The sequence below is a fragment of the Urocitellus parryii genome, chromosome 10 (assembly GCF_045843805.1).
Source record: "Urocitellus parryii isolate mUroPar1 chromosome 10, mUroPar1.hap1, whole genome shotgun sequence".
In the NCBI taxonomy this organism is placed as follows: Eukaryota; Metazoa; Chordata; class Mammalia; order Rodentia; family Sciuridae; genus Urocitellus; species Urocitellus parryii.
Genome location: NC_135540.1, coordinates 98709175 through 98731729, shown reverse-complemented (window position 1 = coordinate 98731729; position 22555 = coordinate 98709175). Strand labels below are relative to the sequence as shown.

The following is a 22555-nucleotide window of genomic DNA, read 5'->3' as shown; positions in this document are numbered from 1 at the left end:
CTGTTAATTCAGAAACCAGAGGAAGGGTTATGGGGGATAAAGAAAAGATAAACAGACACACAGAGGAAAAGGTGAAGCCAGGTAGGCAGGCAAACTCTGAGAGAATTTCACTGACCCAAAGCTAACTTAGCACGTTTATGATAAAGGTTTCATTATCAAAAGATTATTTCTGAGACAGTTTCAGCAAAGCAGGCAATCTGAAGGATGCAGGACTGGGGAGACATTAGGCTCATCTTATTATCCTTTTCTATCCCGGGGAGTTGGTGCTTGAATTCAAGTTTCCTACTGATAGCTGCTGCACTCCTTTTCATGTAGCCTTTCCCCCTCCTCCCCCCTGACCCTGCATCACCTTAGTAACTGGGCCATCTTGACCTGCACTTTAGACAGTTCCTAGCACAAAAGCAGCCATGAGAGGGTCAGACTAAGCTTCAAATCACTGCTCTCAACAGTGATTAAATTGTAAAAGTAAAATTTTAAGATATATATATATATATATATATATATATATATATATATATAATCTTATTACAAAATTTATACTAGAGTGGGTGATCAAATTTCTTAATCCAATTTTATAAAAATAACATCATAATTAAGACACTGTAGTATATACAAATCTACTGAAAATACTTTTTAAAATAAAAGACAGATATTTATCACTTAACCATCATGCGTTTATTGAGTACCTACTATACTCCAGATAGAATATTTGCCTAAGAAATAAAGTGGAATGTCAAATTTTCTTGCCCTAGGGGATAGGAAAGGTAGCAGAATACAACAGTTACTAATAGGGCATTATGTAAAAATGTGGATGTGTAACCGATGTGATTCTGCAATCTGCATTTGGGGTAAAAATTGGGAGTTCATAACCCACTTCAATCTAATGTATGAAATATGATATGTCAAGAGCTTTGTAATGTTGTGAACAACCAATAAAAAAAAAAAATTTCTTGCCCTCAGAGTCACATAGTTTGAATGTGATTGTGCAGAATGATTTTATTATCTTATCAAGTATTTACCCTGTGGAACAATTATCAAATATTTTAGAAATAATTTTAATATGTTAGTAGTTTTACTTGAATTTAAGTTATATAGCATTTATGCACCTCTCTTCCTATATTAAAGAAGATTCAATGATTAAAGAAGATTCAGCGATTCTCCTCATGCATTAGGCACATGGAAGGACCAAGCTCTGACTTTAAAACCAATGTAAAATTAGCCTACCTAGCATATAAATCCTTGATGAAAGGGACTCTATTATTCATCCTTGTATTCTCACTGTAACACCTAGCTGGATTTCCTGTTTGTTTCATCCTTGTGTCTATTTGATGAAAAATTAATGCTGAAGTTATTTTTTAAGGTTTTCATATACTTGAAAAGTAACATAATAATATTCTCCTTCTTTGCAGATTCTAAATATAACAAAAGCAAATAACCAAGAACAGTAGCCACCCTGAAATAGGGTCTTACATTTTATCATTTTCTTCAAAACTGGTGCATATATAACAAAGACAAGGGCATATATATTCTTCAAGCATCTGCAATCGATCAAAGTTACTAAAATTGCATTCTTAAAAATAAAAATCTTGGAGCTTAAATTATGGGCTCTTTGTCATTGTTCATTTTGAATTTTTCATTTCCAAACATGGAGGATAATTTTATTTCTCTTGAATTTATTTTAACTCCATACTGCTTATAACTAAATCATATACAACACATATTCAAGTATCTTTAGAGGTAAATTATAATTCACAAGTTCATAATAAAACACATGTCATTGCAAATATGAGGCAATAATTTCAGTAACTAGACAACAATGATGTCAAAACTGGGGAAATAAAATGCAATCTTGAGGCTAGAAGTAAGAAATAATTCTAAATCCTACACCAGTTCAAAATACTCATGCTCTTGAATGGTTCTACATTTTGTTGAGAAATTAGTAAGCTTGAATTTCATTTAACTGAATCTCATTTTGTTTATTTGCATATTTCTGTAACCACCAAATTTATTTGACATTTCCATTAAATAAAACTTTTAGAAATTTTGCAGCAATAGGAACACGAGCACAACTGTTTTAATACTCAGGGACATTTCTATTCTCATGGAATTAAAATACATTTTCGATGTTTCATCTATAAACAAGTAATAATTAAAATGCAGTTGATAGAAAAAAATTCTATAAGAATGGCTATTAAAAGAAAGAGGCAAACATCAGTTCAACCAGTTATCAAAGGCCTGCTATGAGCAGTGAGGATCTTGGTATCCATGCTCACAAGCATGGCCTTCTCAGACCCCCATGCTCCTGTGTATGTCTGTATGCCTCTCACAGTATTCTAACCATTATCATCACCATCATCATGGACACTTGTTCCCTTATAGCCACTCTTCTGTTCAGTTACACTTCAGCAAACCCAAGTGAATTAAATGGAAGTTAGACCACATCATTTTCCTTCTGAAGACCTTACAGAGGTCCCCCGCACCAGCCAGAATAAGTGACATACACTCAGTGTGACCTGGGAAGTCCCATGTTCTGTAGCCTGCCATCACCCTTCTGATGTCATTTTAAAATGCTATTCCTTACATATGCTGATCCGTCTACATTGGCCACTACATCTGGGCCTTTGTGGATGCTGTTCCCTTTGCCCAGAAAACCCCTCAGTTGCTCCAATCCCTTCCCCCCTCTTACATACAACCTTTAGTGCCCTCTTATCTGGTAAGCCAAGGCTGATACTTGTGAAAAATTATAGCTCCCGTCCCCTAATACTGCCTATGACTTTCCTCTGTTTTATTTTTTCTTCTTATCTTTAGCACTTCTTAATAGCTAATATCTTGTATATTTCTTATATCCTTTTTTATTGTCTATCTTTCCTATTAATATAAGCTATCTGAGGGCAAAATTTTTTATTTATTATTTCCTTCTGTATCCCCAATATTTAGAATAATATTTAGTATATAATAATCATAAGTTAGGATGTGCCTAAAAATTAAAGAATTATATCTATTAAATAAATGGTGTGGGTATTTCTTCTCTTGATACTATCCTTCTTCTTCAGTAGCTTTTTCCCTAAAGCTTTCTAGATAAGGCTTCATAAGGACAAGGAACATGATAACTATGCTCAACATTTTCTTTCCAATATACTATCTTTCATATGATAGTTGTTTAATAAAATGTATGGAATGAATTAGTGTTTTAATTCCCAGTGGAGCTCTTTTATAGGCATCTGACATATGCCATATTTTGATTCTTAAAAAAAGGAATTTACTTCAAACCCTCATCAATTCATCCTTGCCCCCTCTATGAGGCCCTAAGGGATCTTTCTTTAGTAACTGACCTTAGATTCAGAAGAATACTTGCAGGGTGAGGAGAAGGAAGTGCTTCTGTAGTCAGCCAAAATTGTGCCTGTTGGAAAGAAATGGACACAAAGGAAGATTCATAATGGGAAACCTTGAAGAGAGGTACATATCTTAGGCAGGAAAGAAAACAATGGAGAAAACATGAAGAAGATAATCCATGCACTATATGAGTGGCAGTAAACATGTCTATGAAGTTTATGTTGAGACTGCAGTTTTATATTGTGTCTTAAGTATTACATTAAAAAAGACATCCATCCCAAATAATAAATGTTGTATAATCAAGCCTTCAGCCTCTTCTTAAAGGATTATGGAAATTCATAATTGTGAGATGCACAAAGTAACTCAGAATGTTAGTTTTAATATCAGAGTATTAAAAACTTGGCATATGGAACGGGATACTAATTTACTTATTATTTGTATTCTTATGATTTACTTACTATTTAAGCATATGGTTTCTCATTTTAAAAATTAGGATTTCACAGTAATAATTACTCTATAAGGTTTTGGTCAGAATTAAATGAAATAATAGAAATAAGTAAAAATAATACAAAATGTTAAGCACTACACAACTCTTATTTTCTCTGTTTTCTATTAGTTTATTTTGCAAACTATGGCCTATAATAATATTTAAAATAATATTTGCACTTTACAGGAGAGGCTGAGGGAAAAATTAAACATTATAGATAAAATCATAAAAATGAAATAAACTATGAACAGCAAATATCAAGGGACAGAAGAATTAAGGTTTTACAATTGTTTTTGTTGTTTGAAATAAGGTTGTGAGGTCCCCCACACCAGCCAGAGTAAGCACCATATACTCAGTGTGACCTAGGAAGTCCTATGTTCTGAGGAGAATTCTTAATATGGAGTTCTGTTTAACTGTTTTTATGGAATTATTAATTTTTTGAGTTACTGAACTCAAAAAAAAAAAATTAATAATTCCATAAAAACAGTTAAATGGTCTAGATTCTGTGAATCTAGACCATTTTTTTCTCAGAATCTAGCAATAAGACAAGTTATATCTTGGACTCTGGTGACAGCATGTAGATCACTAGTACTTATTCTGCCAAAACCTGGTATTGAGCAGAGCCCCTGGGAGTCCTACATAGCAATAAATGGGAGGGAGGAGAAGGGAGATCAAGGACAGCTTTTAAAATTGACTTTTATTCTACTTAAAGTCACACAGAATGGTATGACCCTGCTTGTAGACATCTCTCTGCGGCACAGTTCCAAGGAAATAAGTTCTATATTGATCCTTAGCATTAGTATGGCTGTATTAAACGGAGTCCCTCCAATGTATTTCATAACAAATTGAACTTAAAAAAAAGATCTCATTTTATCTGTATTACTGCTTCATAAGAGCACATTCACTTTAATATGATTGTCTTGAGACAGGGTCATTTTGGAGGAAAGGGTGTTTTATATTCTTCCTGATTATTTCCTCTTTGATATGTCTAGTGGTTTTCTTAATGATAGCATAAGATACATTTATGATAAATTTTCTAGAATATTCATTCTCAGGACTCTTAGGTACAGTATTTTCTATTTTCTTCTACTTATTTTCTCCCTTCTTTTGTGATACTGTACATTCTACTGCTTCCTTTTTCTTTCTTTCTTTTTTTTTTTTTGTTTGTTTTTGTTGTTGTTTTAGCAGTTTTGGGAATTGAACCCAGGGCCTTGTGCATGCTAGGCAAACATCCCACCTCTGAGCTACATCAACAGCCCATCTCCTGCTTCTTTGACCTATTCCTGATATTCATTTCTCTTAGCTTAGAACTTACTCTTAGGCACCACACTAAAAGAAATGATCTTAAGTAATGCATGCTACTACATAACCCAGACTGAGTATATTTAGGTTAGTAGCTTTGGAAAGGCTCCTTGATGGTGTTGGCTTCTAAGCTAAGTCCAAAGTATAAATAGGAATTAACCCAGCGAAGGCAGGATAAGAATTCTGCAGCATGTACAAAGGTCTTGATGCAGGGAAAAGAAGCTACAGTTGGGGAACTAACTACAGTTGGCAATATTTTATGGTTTAAAAGTAGAGTGAAAAGATGAGGAAACACTGTAAATGAGCTGTAGAGATGAACTAAGGGCTCTGAACATGAAGGAAAAAAAAAAGTTCTTCTTTTGTTTGAAAGAAAGACAGAGACCAATTAAGGATTTTAATCAAGAGAATAACATATTTTAATTTATACCCTAAGAAGTCTCTGGAAAAAAAAGGTACCAAATGGTTTGAATATGGTAATTTTAGAAACAAAAAGCACTAATTTCCATTTACATGTCGCCATTGTTAAATTTATTTTGGTGTGATACTGTAGTCTTCAAAAATCTGAAATGTGGTTCATTTAAGTAGAGTATAATGATACATGTATTAAATCTATGCTAAAAGATGAATCTATTCAAAATTGGTTTGTCTCGAGTCACTGCAAGCTAAAATCTTGTAGTAGTGAGCCATTTGTCCTTGTTAAGACAATAGGCTAGAGAAGCTCTTACCACATTTGCAACTATGTAGTTTTTTCATAGTAAAAATCATTGTTGAACAAATCCTTTTCCTGTCACTTATATTCTAATTAAAGTATCTAGTTGAAGAAAGGCACATTCATTTTGAAAGCATCCTTCAATACCTACATAATTCTCGAGAAAGAACACAGTTGAAAAAAGTTTCTATTTTAAAAGTATTTTTCACGGTAGCTCACAGACTTTCCTGAACAAGTTAATTTGAGCATGAGATTATTGAGCTAATAGCAGATAACTGCTATGAATCTCCACTTTTATGGGATCAAACTAAAAAAGAGAAAGAAAAGGACTAGTAATGCTTACTTTAAAACAAAAACTACAGCTCATTATCAATGAAAAGATTATAGTCCCTGTCAAAAAATTAAGTTACTCAAAATGGTCCCTTCAAAAATGATAACGAGAACTGGCATTACGTAAAGTAAAGGAGGCTGAGAAAAACACTTGGATTTCACTTTTAACTGGTGCCTTACTCCTCCCGCAAGTAGTATAAAATCAAAAAGAATTTTTCTGTCACCTTGAAAAATTGGCCTCAAATTTCCTTATATCCCAGTAGTGACACCTTTCAGATTTATTTTTTAAAGCTAATTACTTGATAGTGTCAAATATTTCATTTTCAAATCATTAAATATTCATACTTTTACATCGTGTCTTGGAAACATTTCATTGATTTTATATGCAAATAATATATTGCATGATATTTTATTGCTTATCACCTTAAGAATCAATTTCACTTAATATTTTACAAAAAATGTTATATTTTCTATTTGAATTGTTTCAAATGCTTGAATCATTTTATTTTATGAATCCTGAGCTTTTATTTTGCAAAAACATTGAAATAAGAGTATTATCACTTTTCTCCAGTATTGCTTTCATCAGCAAAATAGTTAATAGGCTCCTGTATTCCTTCAGTGATGGTGGTGGGCCAGTGTAGACAATGGTGATGGAGAGAGAGGGAGAGAGAACATTCAAGCAGAGGAATGAGTCACAGACAACAAGCCTTGGCAATGTGGGGTATTTAGTATATGTGGAAGAAGAGGGAAAAAAGATACTCTGCCTTCTTTATGAACTTGGAGCAGATAAATAAGGTTGTGTACATTACCATTCACACACACACACAAAAATGAATGTAGAGAAAAAGGAAAGTTGAGAGTGGAGGAAGAAAAGACAGAGAAGCAAGAAGACAAAAAAAATCTTTAAGAAATGCTATAATTTAATAATTAAATGTCCAGAAATTGATATGTTCTCCCCCTGCTGTGTCTATCTTGCTTCTTAGAAATTTTAGATACCCCAAAGGCATTGAGATGATACTGTGACCTCCTCTAGGGCAGCAGAGAGTTAAAGTCCTTTAAAACATGTGCACTTGTCTTTTTCTAAGTAGACAATGAATGACAAACAGCTGGAGGCTCATCACAGGGTTTCCCACAGCTCCTTAAACCTAAGTTATCTAGAGTCTGGCTAGAGCCAGTGCCCCTGAAGTTTATTGCCAACACATGATGTTAAGAGTAGTTTTGAATCTAATAGTAAGGAATTCAGTGTATGTATATGGAAAGACTGATGTTCTCATACATTCTCATAATTAGAATATGAATATATTTTTTCCCAAATGATGATTCTTTAAAGTGAACATTCTCTTAGTATTGTTAGGAGATCCCTAAAATCTGGGCAGGGAACCTAACTACTTTTATCTGTAACTTGAAATATGTTTTCCCATTAAAAAGAAAAAGAAAATTTATTAAAAAGTAATTTAAGGACATAACTACCTGGGAGCTACTTATACTTTACATTAGTAAATGTCAAGTTTTAAAACTGTGTTACGGTGAGTCAGTGCTGAGAGTATCAAGGTAGATCACTAAGCTACACTAATGTGTGTTAAGGAAATTGTACTGAAATTGCTCTGTATTTTTTAGCTTGTGACCATGTGTCTGTCCCCTCCTTTTTTTTTTCTTCTCTCTTATTTGCTGCATATTTAGAAATTCATGTTATACCTAATGTGAATAGAGTATTTTATAGAACTATTTTTTAACACCAAGTTTGAAAAACTTAACAAGAGGGCTTAAATTTTTAATCCCCTAATTGTCACTAAGGCTGAGAGCATAAGAAGCTTAATACTGCAATTTTGTTTTCTGTGATTAGAACTGAGAAGACCCACAAAAAGGCCTTTTTGGCAGTGGTCAAATAGCTGTGTTGTCAGTCAAGTGACACTCTGATACTTTGGTATTGACTTATTTTTTCCATGTTTATTTTTTTTTCAATTCAGTTTTTGTGCTGTGATAAAGTATGCATAACCATTTTAAGTGGACAGTTTAGTGGCGTTAAGTACATTCATATTAGTCTGCAACCATCAACACCATCTCTCTCCACTTTTTTATCTTTCACAACTGAAATTGTGTACACATTAAACACTCTATCTCCCACCCTCAAGCCCCCTAACTCCAGTTTGCAGCAACTACAGTCTACTCTCTGTATCTACGAATATTTGTCCTCTTATGGCTGGCTTATTTCACTTGGCGTGATGTTATGAAGTTTCATCTGTATAGAAGCATGTGCCAGCATTTCCATCCTTTCTTTTTAAACATTCCAGAATTTTAATTTATAAAAAATAACTGGTCAATTAATACTCATGGAAATTCAAATCAAGACCATATTGAGATACTGTTTGATACTATTCAATTGGGAATAATTAGAAATGCTGATGGAATTTGATCATTATATATTATATACATGTACTGAAATGCCATACTGTATGTTATAAATATGTACAGTTCTTATATGATAAAAGTATGTACATATATAAGATTGAACCAAATGTGGGAATGGATATAAATACAATCTTTATATACTTATAGGGGTAGGAGGTCATGTAAATAGTACAATCACTTGGGATTTTTTTTTTTTTTGCCATGTTTAAAGTGAAAATAAAATTGAGGGTTTCTAGAGCCTTTAAACTCTGTACTGTCAAATAAAAATGGTTTCTGAAGTATGAAGGCTATTTGAGGTCCTACTATGAACAAGCAATATAGATGCTACCTTTCAAATTTATTTCAGGAATCTCTACTACAGGACCTCTGGGCATTGGAAGCACCACCACAAGTACCACCCTTCGGACTACAACTTGGAGCCCAGGAAAGAGTACCACCCCATCAGTGTCAGGAAGAAGGAACCGGAGCACCAGCACCCCATCTCCAGCTGTGGAGGTTCTTGATGACATAACCACTCACATACCATCAGCATCCTCCCAGGTCCCAGCTTTGGAAGAGAGCTGTGAGGCTGTGGAAGCTCGAGAAATCATGTGGTTTAAGACCCGTCAAGGACAAATAGCAAAGCAGCCATGCCCTGCAGGAACTATAGGTAAGTCTGTCCTAGAGAACCAAAAGTTAACAGCATTTTTGTACTTTAACTTGAATTCCTAGAGTTCTTTTATATTCGCACCCCTGCCCCTCTGTCTTTGGTTACTACATATTTTGTTACTTCATATTCGGTTGAATTCTGAACTCAGTTAAATTACAATTTAAAGCAATGTATTGTCAAGAGTTTGAAAATGCACTCTGCAAAATTCATAGGTGAGAATTGGGTAGGAATGCTTGTTAGATCAGTAGTGTTCAGTGTGGGTCTTGGGGTCAAATTACAGTTAAGCTGCAGATGTTCCTGCTACTCCAGGGAGGTATCTTTTCTGTGCAGGGCTGAAGAGGGAATCCCTGATGGCTGGGTTTCCACATGCTTGTCTCCAGTAGTGAAATACTGGTTGCAGAAAATGAGGTCCAGGACATCTATATTAGAAGATCAGTGAGCTGACATAGCATTTAACAAAAGAAATTTTCACCTGTTATTATAGTTGTCCCCTAGTGGTCAAAGGCTCTTAAGATTGTCAGGAACCATGCTGGCAGGAGCCACCTCCCACTAATCCACATTCCTGAGAGGGCAATCCCACACTGTGGTCTCTAGGCAACAGAGAAGAACTAAATAGCTCTTTACCTGTTTTATTACTGACATATTTATCATATCTCCAAACTGTAATTCTGTTATTATTTACTATATTTAAGAAAGAAATATGCTAATTTTTTATTGTTACATACGTTTTAGATCTTTATAAATTGCTACTTGACACATTTTTAAAAAATTTGCATTATTTCCTAAAATATACAAATATTTACACAACAGATTTTGCAAACCTACCCTTCTTAGAGACTGTGTTTGGTATCGGATTTGGTTTCTTTAAGGAAGAAGCTTTTTCTTAGAAAGTTCCAACATGATGTATCATTCCAAATTCCATGGTATATGAAGTGGTGGGAAAACCAATGAGTATCTTGGTTTTTATAGAAGTGCACGTATATTTTTAACAAAGCACTTAATTATTCAATAATCTTTTTTTTCTTTTATGAAAAGGAGGGTGTATATTTATTTCTAAAGTTTCCTGTATATTAAAATCAGTAAGCCATTCAAACCCTCCTTCCTTCTCAGTTCTCAGCCTCAGTTCCTTCATCACTAAAAGAGAAATAACAACAGCCTCCATACTTGAGATATTTGTCCTGAAGATTAGTGAAACAACTTTATTTGGAAGCACTCTGCAGTACAGAAATATGCCATTATTGTTCTGTGAAAATTAGAGAAGAGGTTTAAAGAAAATATTCTGAAGGCAGTGCAGAAATAAAGGTTACTGTCAGTGAACATCTAACTTAGTATATGCTCCTCCGTCCACTCTGTAATTCCTTGTTCTAGGCCCTCACAGCTTCTCACTTGAATTACACCAGTAGCTTTCTCACAACATCCCCATCACTTCCTCAAATTCATCCTCCATTCTGATGCCAGATTTATCTCTGTAACACCGACATCTGCTCATTTCTCTCCTCTCCTTAGTGGTCTTCTTTGATTTTCAGCACCCACACATGATAGACAAGGGACTTTGCGATCTGACTTTGCCTCCCTTTCCAGCTCCATTTGTCCAGTAGACTCCAGTTCCAAAAACTTGGAGTCTCCAAAAGACAGCGTATATTTCCTCCACTTGGAATCTCCTTTCCCACCTGTTTTCCTGAAAGACCTGTGCACGGATTCCTTTGAGACTCTTCTATCCTGACTCAAGCAAGAAGGTCCACGTTACAGAAGTACCACATCGATTGAATTCAGGAAATTCTTCCCAAACCTTGCACAGTTGCAGCAAGTTTTTAAAAATAACAAAATGTTTTTGTTTGTTGTGCAGTATTTTTCCAATACCAACTCTTTGCCAGGCACCGTATCTGGAGTTTAATAGACATATCTCAATTTAATTATCTTACTTTTACCTTCATTTATATTTAAGCATAGCAAGGATGTGGAGTCATTCTAAGAAAAATGGTTTAAGTATTCGAAACAGACATATTTCTCTCATTATTATAGGTGTGTCAACTTACCTATGCCTTGCTCCTGATGGAATTTGGGACCCCCAAGGACCAGATCTCAGCAACTGTTCTTCTCCTTGGGTCAATCATATAACACAGAAGGTAAATAGTGTGACTAATAAGGAAGGCTTTGCTAAATCTATATCCTCTGTTGCTGATTGTTAACTGTTGAAAACAAAACAGTCAGGAGTTTTTTTTTTTTTTTTTAAATCAATGTAGAAAAACTCTCTGTTTGCAAATGTAAAGCCAAAAGGTCAAAGAGGACATATTGATTATAAAATAAATAGAAATAATAACAGAAATGAAAAAGAAACAAACTCGATTTTTTAATTTCAGATTTAAAGACAACCCCCATTATACTAATGGCTGATTTTATAATTTGATGTTTTTAAAGTGCGAATCCATGAATTTCCTCTAAGCCTGATGGTATTGCTTATAATAATTTTATTATTAATAAAATTTCTATGGTATTGTGAACTACAGATGTAAAAGTCTAAGAGACATTAGACCTCAAACAAACAAAAGCTTCTAGCATATATGCATTTGGATTTTTCCTGTGGAAATCATAATTAAGATAAAAAAGTTTACCTTTGGAATTTAAGCCATTTGATAAATGTTCTCTAACTAATCATTTATCAGTGCTAAAAGTATACACATGTGTGACAGAATCTTGCAGACTCAAATTTGCAGGGCCTATTTGGTTGCAATATGTTGAACATTTTTATTATTAATGCACTGCGGGGCTTTGAATTGATTTCATTACAAACAGAGACCAGATGTGCATTTATGCCAAAAGGGCTATGAGATGGATCCTTATTATAGCAATTTATGTGGATTTATGCACTCCTAAAATGGAGAGTCCTTCTATGGCACATTAGCTATGCTGAGGAATTTCTGAAAGAGATTTTTCCTGAGAAATATTACAAATGATGGCCTTACTAAAAGCATGCCTGTGCCATTTGCTCTTTTCTCTATTTGTTTTTAACCAGGCTTATCCTCAATAATATACTGTATAATAATCCATAAATATCTACCCAGTAGATCATTTAGCAGATGAACCATAACTATCTATTTACCCTAAATCATGGAAGAACAGTGGCTATATTGACTCTAGTTACCCTCTTACATATGCATCTCCATACTTGTTGCTATTCATAATGATGCTTCTCCAATTTCAGCACTATTCCTGCCACAGTTTTTATGTCCTTTGATTTCATTACAATGTAGCTCAGACCCCAGGGCAAATAACTCTTGCTGGATATATCAGATTAAGAGATCAGTAGCATATCTTTTTACATTAGCAACTTTTAAAAAATACTCCCTAGCTCCTTAGCCCAGGGGTTAATATAAATTCAATAATAATTCACCTACAAAGCTAAGTGTTTTCATGATAATTTCTGAATGTGGTTGGACTATTTCATTGCAGAAATTACTGGATGACTTGAACTGATAATGATATTTAATTCCTTTCTTTCCTCTGCAGCCCTGCTAATCTTAGGACAAAAGAGATAATTCCTTTCAAAGACCAGACAGCTGTTGGCCATTTGATTTATGGATGAGATGTTTTTGTTTTGTTACATGGCCTGTACTTTCAGAGCATTTCTTTTTAATTCTAATGAATCTATAAGATTGTATTATATTGTATTGTAATTATATTAAAATTAAATAATTTAAGGAGCTGAAATTTATAATAATTCCTTAAATGTGTAAACTCTAAGAGGAGGCTTTTGAGTGCTCTGAATTAGCGTCTAACTCACCCAGGGTCTGCCCAAGTATATCTGAGGTTTTAGCTGGTTCTGCTTCCTCTTGACTTCATACCCTTCACCACAGTGGTTAAACTGTACAGAGATTACGATGGCCTTCACATCACCATATTCACTTACCTAGGTAGTCTCTCCTCACTCTGTCCACCCTTACCTAGTTGTGTCTCTCATGCCTCCAGATATTTCCGCGACTCACTGAACTTAAATGATGGTTGAACAGATTTCTTAACCACAAAACAACAGCACTTTTAAATATTAGCATTGTAAACCTCCAAGAAAGGATAATCCATGAATGTTGTCCATCAAGTTATTCATTAGCTTTTTCCTCCCAAAACATCCTCCACATAAATCATTCCATTCCTCATCTCTTTGCACATCTCAACACCAAGGTCCCAACAATAAACAGATGGGCCTTTCCATGAGGGTGTGTTTACAGTGGCACTTGGGCAGTGAAGACAGACTGCAAGGGACTGAGCTGGAACCCAGAGCTAGTAATAGAGCAAGAGCTGTTCCCAACCTTAAGGCCTTGTAGATAAATAGATTAGAAATTGGAAGCAGAATGCCTTTGAGAAGCTCGAACTCTCTTTCCATTCAACCACCCCACTGGCCAGAACCACTGGAAGCCACAACTGAGGGGCTTGCTTAATGAATTCTGTTTAAGTCCACCTCCTAGGGTGGAGAGCAGGCTGGAAGAGGGTGGAACAGGACCCTGAACTGGCAGAGGAAAGTTGCTGCCCAACACAGTGCTGAGCTTTTCTCTACTCCCTTCTTTAACTTTCTTCCTGTATTAGTCAGCTTTTTTGCTGCTGTGACTAAAAGACCTGACAAGAACAATTTTGGAGGAGGAAAAGTTTATTTAGGGGCTTATGATTTCAGAGGTCTCAGTCCATAGATGGTTAACTCCATTGCTTGGGGCTTGAGCTGAAGCTGTACATCAGAAGAATATGGTGGAGGGAGCAGCTCACATGATGTCCAGAAGGCAGAGAAAGACTCTACTCTTCAGACAAAATACATACTCCAAAGGCATGCATCCAGGGACCCACCTCCTCCAACCACACCTTACCCGCCTTCAGCCATCACCCAGTTAATCCCATCAAGGAGATAATTCACTGATTGGGTTAAAGCTTTCATAACTCAATCATTTCTCCTCTAAACCTTCTTGCATTGTCTCACACATGAGCTTTTGAGGGACACCTGACATCCAAACCTTAACACTTCCTTTCTTACTCTTTCTTCTCTCTCCTTCCTTTCTGTTTTTCTAACCCCTCTCCTCTGCTCTGAATTCCTACTTCTCTTTTTATGATTTTTTCTCTGCCATATTTGAAAATTATAATTTTCTCACCAGTAAATATAATTTTCTCCCCAGCACCTAGAATACTTTCTTGATGAGAACTAATAAAAGACAGAATTTTTACAGAAAGGGAAATTTCTCCCAATGATGATATGTGAGGGAGGTCTTTAAATAGAAGAGTGGAAGGCTGGATGGATCTAGGTGAGTGAATGGATGGATAGATGGAAAAGTAGATCAAAAGGCAAATGGATAGATAGATAGTGAATACATATACCCTCAAATGAATGTTTAAAAGTGTTTTCTGTTTTTTATTGAAGGCAACAATTAGCTCTGAGCCTTGGATCCTGAAATATATGTGACAAAATATCATATTTCCTTACCTTCTTCAAAATCATAATCTCTGATTCTGCTTGATCTCTAGCTTATATTCAATTCTTCAAAAAGGAGTTTGTATTTCTACCTTGTGTACTTTTAAAGACTTAATTTCATTTTTTAATTTTACCAGACTTTTTTCATTTAAAATTCTATCTTGAGAGCTGGGGATGTGGTTCAGTGCTCTCCTAGCATGCACCAGGCCATAGGTTTGATCTGCAGCACCTGAGAATAGATCTATGACATTACAGTTTTGAATTGCTTCCTTATTGTTTACATGCAAAATGAGGTGTGGCCCGGTTCAACTATTATGTGAAAAAGAATTATCTTGAGTTGTCACAGGCAATAGTCTCATTTTTTTTTTATTTCTAAAAAATGGGTGTTCCTTTCTTTTATCTGTACACAAGTTATTGGCAGATTTTGAGAATGTGAGCTTCTTCCTACATTTTCTAAACAGAAGTGTGAAGATCTAGGATTGATATTGCTGTTTTATGATTTTAAAAAAAGCCAACTTTTTGTCCTGGGGGATTAGATTATAATCTGTCTTCTAATATCTTAATTATCCCATTTTAACTTCCTAAGAATGAAATGTAATTAAATTGTTTACTAATTCTACCAGAGGTAGGTGGGTGCTCTTAGTCGGCTTTGTCACCTCTGTGACCAAAAGACCTGAAAGGAAGGAATCATTTTAAAGGAGGAAAATTTGACTTGATGCGCAGGGTTTCAGCGAACTCAGTCCACAGACAGAAGGCTCCATTCCTTGGGGCTTGAGGTGAGGCAGAATATCATGGTGGAAGAGTGTAGTAGAGGAAGGCAGCTCAGGTCATGGTACCAGGAAGCAGAAAGACAGACACTGCAGAAGAGGACAAAAATATCTATTCTGAAGGCACACCCCTAACAAAGTACCTCCTTCAGCCACAACCTACCTGTCTACAGTTACCACCCAGTTAATTCACTGATTAGATTAAGGCTATCCTAAGCCAATCATTTCACCTCTACACCGTCTCACATATGAGCTTAGGGAAGGCATCCAACATCTAAACCATAGTAGGGATTCCAAGACTTTAGACTTTTTAAACCTATCTTTACTTATAAGATAGAAACATTTTGTTTATATATTCAACTCTGATTTATATTAAAATAGGTAGATTTTTCAAATAAGTGGTAGCTACATAGCCATGTACTTAATATTATGAGTAATATTTTCAGAAATCATTTTTGCTTCTGATGAATGATTGTTATAAGTTTCATAAAATCTCAAAGCTAATTCTAAAAGAAATTGTTTTTATTTATAGCAAAATTTAAAATTTGCTTAGTATCTGTTTCTGTCATTATTTATTGTCCTTAACTAAAGCTGCAGGGTTTCCCTTTCTGTTCAAGTCCTAGATATAATTCTACCATAGCAGTAGAGGTTATTAATTTACTAATCCACAGAAAATTCGTAAGTTTCTCAGTATGTGTTCTTATTCTGAATAAATCATTTTAGTAAAATTTAATGGATGATAATATTGAAGATAGATATTTTAATGAAGTCTGTAAATTAGAAATGACAATATTTTAATCCTGCCCCTGGACATAGAAGACTTGAGGCAGATTGAAGATACATGAATATATTTTTGTTAGGAAATAAGATCATTGTAGTAGATGATAACTAGAAGGAGAGAAATAAATAGGGTGATCAGAAAGAGAGGCTTCAGATGTCACTGGAGGCAGTGTGGGTGGTGAGGGGTATTTAGGAGAGATAGTCATGAACTGTCCTCGAACTATAGCAGCTGAGGGAGAACTCCATAAAGGCTGCCCATCAAGTATAGAGACTCTGAGGACAGTGCTGATGTCCCCTTTTGCTTTCTCTTCTCCCCCAACATCCAATAGGCGGGAGATGTGTCTCTTTCCTGAGTCAGGCCCCTTCCAGGTTTTTGTTTGTTTGTTTGTTTTTGGTACTGGGTACTGAATGAAGGACCCATCTACATTGCTGAGGCTGGCCTTGGACTGGCAATCCTCCTATCTCAGCCTGGAGTAAATGGAGTGACAGGGGCATGCCACCCCACCCGACTGGCCACGGTTTTTCACTATGCTAATAGCAACTTCTACTCACTTCAAATTTCCTTTCATTCACTCCCGAGTGCTTGAATTCAAACTAAATAGACAATTTCGTTTTAAACTCTTTAGTACCTTCTGGTTGTTCTTAGCACAATTCCTGATGTCTTCACATGACTTCCAAATGGTGTCTACTTACAGATAATCTACTCCCTAAAAGTGCCTCTCTCTACCTGGAAAATTCTACCAACTTGCCAATCCACTGCCTTCTTTTCTATTCTCTTTCAAATTGAAAGTTCTTCCTCAGATAAGCCTTTCCTAACGAATTGTCTAACTTTATATGTCAGGTTAAAGTGCCTGTAAAATATTCTATCACACTGGGATTCTGTGTTGGACTCAACAAATTAACATTAAATAATTGTACAATTAAATTTTTGTACAGTAATTCCATCACTGGCATGAAAGGTCTGTTTTCTTTCTCTTCTTTTTTTTTGTGTGTGTGTTTGTTGGGGAGTACTGGGGATTGAACCTAAGAGAACTCTACCATTGAGGTACATCTCCAGCCCTTCTCTTATTATTTTAAGACAGGGTCTCACTAAGTTGGTGATGCTGGAACTTGCAATTCTCCTACCTAAGCCTCCAGAGTCTCTAGGATTGTCTGCATGCACCATTGCTCCTGGAAGGTCCTTTTATTAAAAACTGTTATATTCACCTCACCAAGGTGCCTTCAGACCTTAGCACAGAGCTATAGAAATTAGAATGTTGGTTATATAACAAGTGAACATACAGACTAAGTGAGCAGTTGTTGGAATTATAGAAAGATATATATATATATATATATATATATATATATATATATACTCTATTTTTTTAGAAAACTAGTTGTAACAAGTATTTAGTACATAACACACAAGTTTATGCTATGCAGGTATCAATGTTGGAGTCTGATGATAGAAAAAATGCTTTTTTTTTTCTTTGTGTATTTGCTCTGACTTCCCAGTCCATGGCTATTTCTAGGCTTGACTTTGCTCACCATCTTCTTGGCTTAGAATGTCCTGTCTCCCCAAGAGCCACACCAGTGCCCCATCTCACTTAGTGACCCTCAATTATCATTTAAGGCTTCACTTAATTGTCTCCTGTGGTCCTCACTCTGCTTTCCAAGAATTTCTTTCCCCTGTACTGTGTTCTTATAATACCTCATAATGTTTATGTCATTGCTGCTGCACTGTTGAATTAATATTATTTTCTTCTATGTAACCACCTTTCCTATCCCAGTTGGTGGAATGTAAGCTTCCTGAGGGCCAGGGAAGTATACTCATCTTCACTTCCTCAGGAAATAATAAGTGTTCAAGTAATTATTAAAAGAATGAAAACATTTTATTATCATTTCTCTAATTTTAAAGTGAAGAAAAAGTAAAAAAGAATTTCTATTTTACTTTAAAAATTTACTTTTCATGGTTTTTTATACATATTTTTGTAATGTATTTATACTTCAGTTTTCTTCTCACAACTTTCTTGGTGTTGAACATTGAGTTTCAGGCTATTTAAAAGCTAAATTGTTATTGACACATACACAAGGAGACAAACAAATAAAATTGTTTTGTTGGGAGCAAATATATTTTGACTTAGTCATCTACATTTTCAATTTTTCAATGTTGTACGTAGAAAAAGTTTAAGTTTTATGTAAGAGAATACCATAGGCCTTCTTTCCAACTTATTATTTCCCACACCTTTATTATAATAATGTTGAAGAGTATGCTTGTAAAACTATTAGGAAAAAAAGTAATGGAATTATGAAAATATCAATGCTCTTTATCTCTTATTTATCCTTTGATAAATCATCGCACTTTTCATAATGATCACTGATAGATGTAATGAAAGTCAATACAAGCATCCTTAGATCTGAAGATATCTGAAGATATTATGTTAATAAATAAAATACCTTGTCTAGTTTACTAGATTTCAAACTTTTTTCATTATTATACAATTATTTGAATCAAAAGATCCCATAGTTCGTCTCTCCTGATGTTTCCCTGATATAAAAGGTTTCATTGATAACAAAGAAATGGAGGGGAAAATGTAAAATAACAAAAACATAAGTATACAATGACAAAATAAAAGAGTAGTAATTCTGCAAATATACTCCTTATTATAAGAGTAGAATCTGTAGTAAACTACAACAAATGTAAGACTGTGAATGGTGCATTAATTACAAGAATGTCTCTTTGGAAATTATAATAATTTCAACTATCTTGATAAAAAAAAAAAACAGTAGTAGTTTTGCAAAGTTACCCACTGGTTGAATCAAGTATTCACACTATTGACAGAATACTGAATTTAAATATTTAGAATGTACCAGTTTATCAAGCATGAGCTCTACCACTGAGCTGCATCCCCAACATATTGAACTTTAGAATTTGTTTATGGACTCTCCAAATTACCAGTAATCCTAAATTTTATGTAAAAATTTAAATATATGTATAATAATCACATTTATGTCCCTTCGTGATCCCCTAAAGTACTTTCATGAGGGCAACATCAAGTGCTACTTTGATCTACACTAAATTTGTGTCATACTTATGCTTGAACCCTATAACTTTGTCTATTTGGTCTTAGCACGTACTTTAGCTAAAAAGATTCTAAAGAATCTTACAAATTGCTTTAACTCAGTGAAGTTATTTTTAAAGATTTCTACAACATACTGATTAAGTATATAATAACACTTTAATATATTCTTACATCATATATTTTGATGACATTTAAATAGTCATATAGAATTTCTCTTGTTTCTCACATTTTAGGTACCATTCTATACATATTAAATTATTTTATATATTTCTCATTGGGCATAAGTAGTATGTTGTAATAAAACTTCTTAAATAATGAAGATTGATGTTAGCAGTATCGATGATTTCCTTCATACTTTTAAACTATTGCATGAGGTATATACACCTGAGCAGATTTATATAATCATAAGCCATTCACACAAACTAACATTTCTTTTTGTACAACTATAGGATTCTTTTTGCTTTAATTTTTCTATCCTTTTTTTCTCATATTTTTTATTGGTGCATTACAGCTGGTCATAATGATGGAATTTGTTGTTACATTTTTGTACATGCACACAATATAATAATGTAACTTGGCCAACATCACTCCCCAGTGCTGTGCCCTTCCTTCCTCACCTCATACCCCTTGAACCCTTTCCTCTACGGTTCTCCCTATGATTTATTATGAGATCTGCCCTGTCTGGTTTTTAAGGGATATTGAAGATTGGATGCAGAGCCTTATACAGCTAAGCACACACTTTTCCCCTGAACTATATCCCCAGTCCTCTCTGGGATCATTTCTTATGTCTGATAAGAAAGACAAATTTGAGAGTTATAGAGTGTTCACATGTCAAAATTTCAGACACTGGTATTCAATATATTATCTCACTGGTAGTAGTTTATAGGGTGATAATCATTTTTATAGCCTTGCTATTAAACATCACTTTTCCATTAGGTATTTTCAATATGTTCAAGATGTGATTGTACATAATTTATATAACTACTTTAATTTATCTACTTATTCATTTGTAACATTCACTCCTGATATAAATACTAACTAACCTGGAGGTTTTCACTTAGCGAAGGGAAAACATACTTGGCTAAGAGTTTTATTTGTGCTTTGAGCTCTCCATTCCATTGACTCTTTTTTTTTTTCCCTGAGGGGGTGGGTACCAGGGATTGAACTAAGGGGCACTCAACCATTGAGCCACATCCCCAGCCCTATTTTGTATTTCATTCAGAGACAAGGTCTCACTGAGTTACTTAGTGCCTCACTTTTGCTGAGGCTGGCTTTGAATTCATAATCCTCCTGCCTCGGACTCCAGAGCCACTGGGATTATAGGTATGCACCACCATGCTGGGCTCCATGTACTATTAAGAGGGAGTTTACAAAGTGAAGATATTCCTATTTGTGATCATGTGCTTTATACTGATTTACCATTTAAAAAAAAAAACAGAAAAAAGAAAACCACTTCTTAAATAATAATCCTATTATTTATTTGAAAATAATGAGGCAGGTTAAAGTTTGGGTGGACATCTATAGAACATCTCTGAAAAGTGGGCCTGTATACAAACAGTCATTATTTTTACATTGAGCACTTGCATATCTAATGTGCAAATAAGTTACAATCCTGTTTTAGCTTGTTAATTTAAAAAGTTAAAGATTGAGCTACGCTTGTGGCTCAGCAGTAGAGTGGTTGCCTAGCACTGAGTTCTATCCTCAGCTCCACAAAAAAAATTAGAAAAATAACGGTATTATGTCCACCTACAACTAATAAATATATATTAACAAATTATAAAGATTATAACCTGGGGGCTAGGGATATAGCTTAGTTGGTAGAGTGCTTGGCATACATACCAAGGTCCTGGGTTCAATCCCTAGCACACACAAAAAAAAAATTATAGAGATTATAACCTGGAAAGTTATGCCTGTTTGTCTTTTAAAAATATTTCCCAAACCTTTCTTACAAATTGGTGTATATTCCTATCTTCTTATTACCTAGGGCTATCAAATTTGTCCAAATGATCATAGGGCATTAGTCTTTATATCTTTTAACATCTTCAAAGTATTAACAATTTGATACATTCTTATACAATGTATTCGGAAAATCAGCATGTACTTTCAGAAAAGGAAAACACTAGAAACTAAACAGTAATTTGCTATTCTGTGAATGGGAAGGAAAAATTTTTATCATGTATTTAGTGGGAAGATGAAGATAACTTTGAGAGCTGGGGTTTTGACTCAGTGGTAGAGTGCTCCCCTAGCACAGGCGAGGCCCTGGGTTCTATCCTCAACACCACATAAAAACAAACAAATAAACAAACAAATAAATAAATAAATAAAAGATATTGTGTCCAACTACAACTAAAAAGTAAATATTTTTAAAAAATCACTTTGAAAGTAGGAGTTGTATTTGGGATAAAATTTTTATAAAGCTTTAGCAACTTTAAATATTCACTTAGTTCACTTTGAATTCACTAATATTTAGTAAATTTATTTACTAGTCACTTAGTTTACTAAGTGCTAAACTAGGCACTTGCCTATGAGAACTTTAGAGTATGATTTCAGACTCATATAAACACTCTTCAAATTCCTATTTAGAAACTTACAGAAAAAAATAATAGGGCAAAGCTTAGACTTAACCAGTCAAATGAATCAGTAGATCAGAAGGGTGACAATTTTTACAAGTATATTTCCTTAGAGATACTTCTTAGGATCATGATTAAATTTAAGTGAAGTTCTGAAGAAAAAGATGAATTAGTAGGAAAAATTGGGGAGTTGCAATCAGGTGCAGATGGAGTATATTAATTGCTTCTTGCCTCAATGATTCAAACTTACATGCAAATACATCTGTCAGAAGAGACCACTAGAAATGTTTATATAAGACCTCTTTCCTTTTTACTCTGTTTCAAAATTACAGTTGAAATCTGGAGAGACAGCTGCCAATATAGCTAGAGAGCTAGCTGAGCAGACCAGGAATCACCTGAATGCTGGGGACATCACCTACTCAGTCCGGGCCATGGACCAGCTGGTAGGCCTCCTTGATGTCCAGCTCAGGAACTTGACGCCAGGTGGAAAGGACAGTGCTGCCCGCAGTTTGAACAAGGTAAGGATATCAGCTATTCAACTTTTAAAATTGTAGTAAAATCAGTAAGACTTCCTTTCTTAACTTTTCTTTCTTCTGTAGAGCCAGATAATGCTAATCAATAACTATATTCAAATGACTTCACTATTTTAATAATGACACTATTTGGGTTTTAATTTAAAGAAACAATAAATGATAATCCCTCTGCATATAT

General features: G+C 34.6%; 1 protein-coding gene across 8 annotated transcripts in view; it reads left to right on the top strand.

Moving 5' to 3' along the window:
• The window catches only part of Adgrl3 (adhesion G protein-coupled receptor L3), a 479419-nt gene that overhangs the window by 323451 nt on the left and 133413 nt on the right, over positions 1-22555 (top strand). For 6 of the 8 annotated variants that reach the window (XM_077803548.1, XM_026395016.2, XM_026395017.2 and 3 more), the window contains 3 exons: positions 8917-9219; positions 11242-11345; positions 22177-22362. In XM_077803548.1, coding sequence (XP_077659674.1) covers positions 8917-9219; positions 11242-11345; positions 22177-22362 — 593 coding nt within the window. The remainder of the gene's footprint in view (positions 1-8916; positions 9220-11241; positions 11346-22176; positions 22363-22555) is intronic. The other 2 variants (XM_077803550.1, XM_077803549.1) reach the window with 1 other exon arrangement.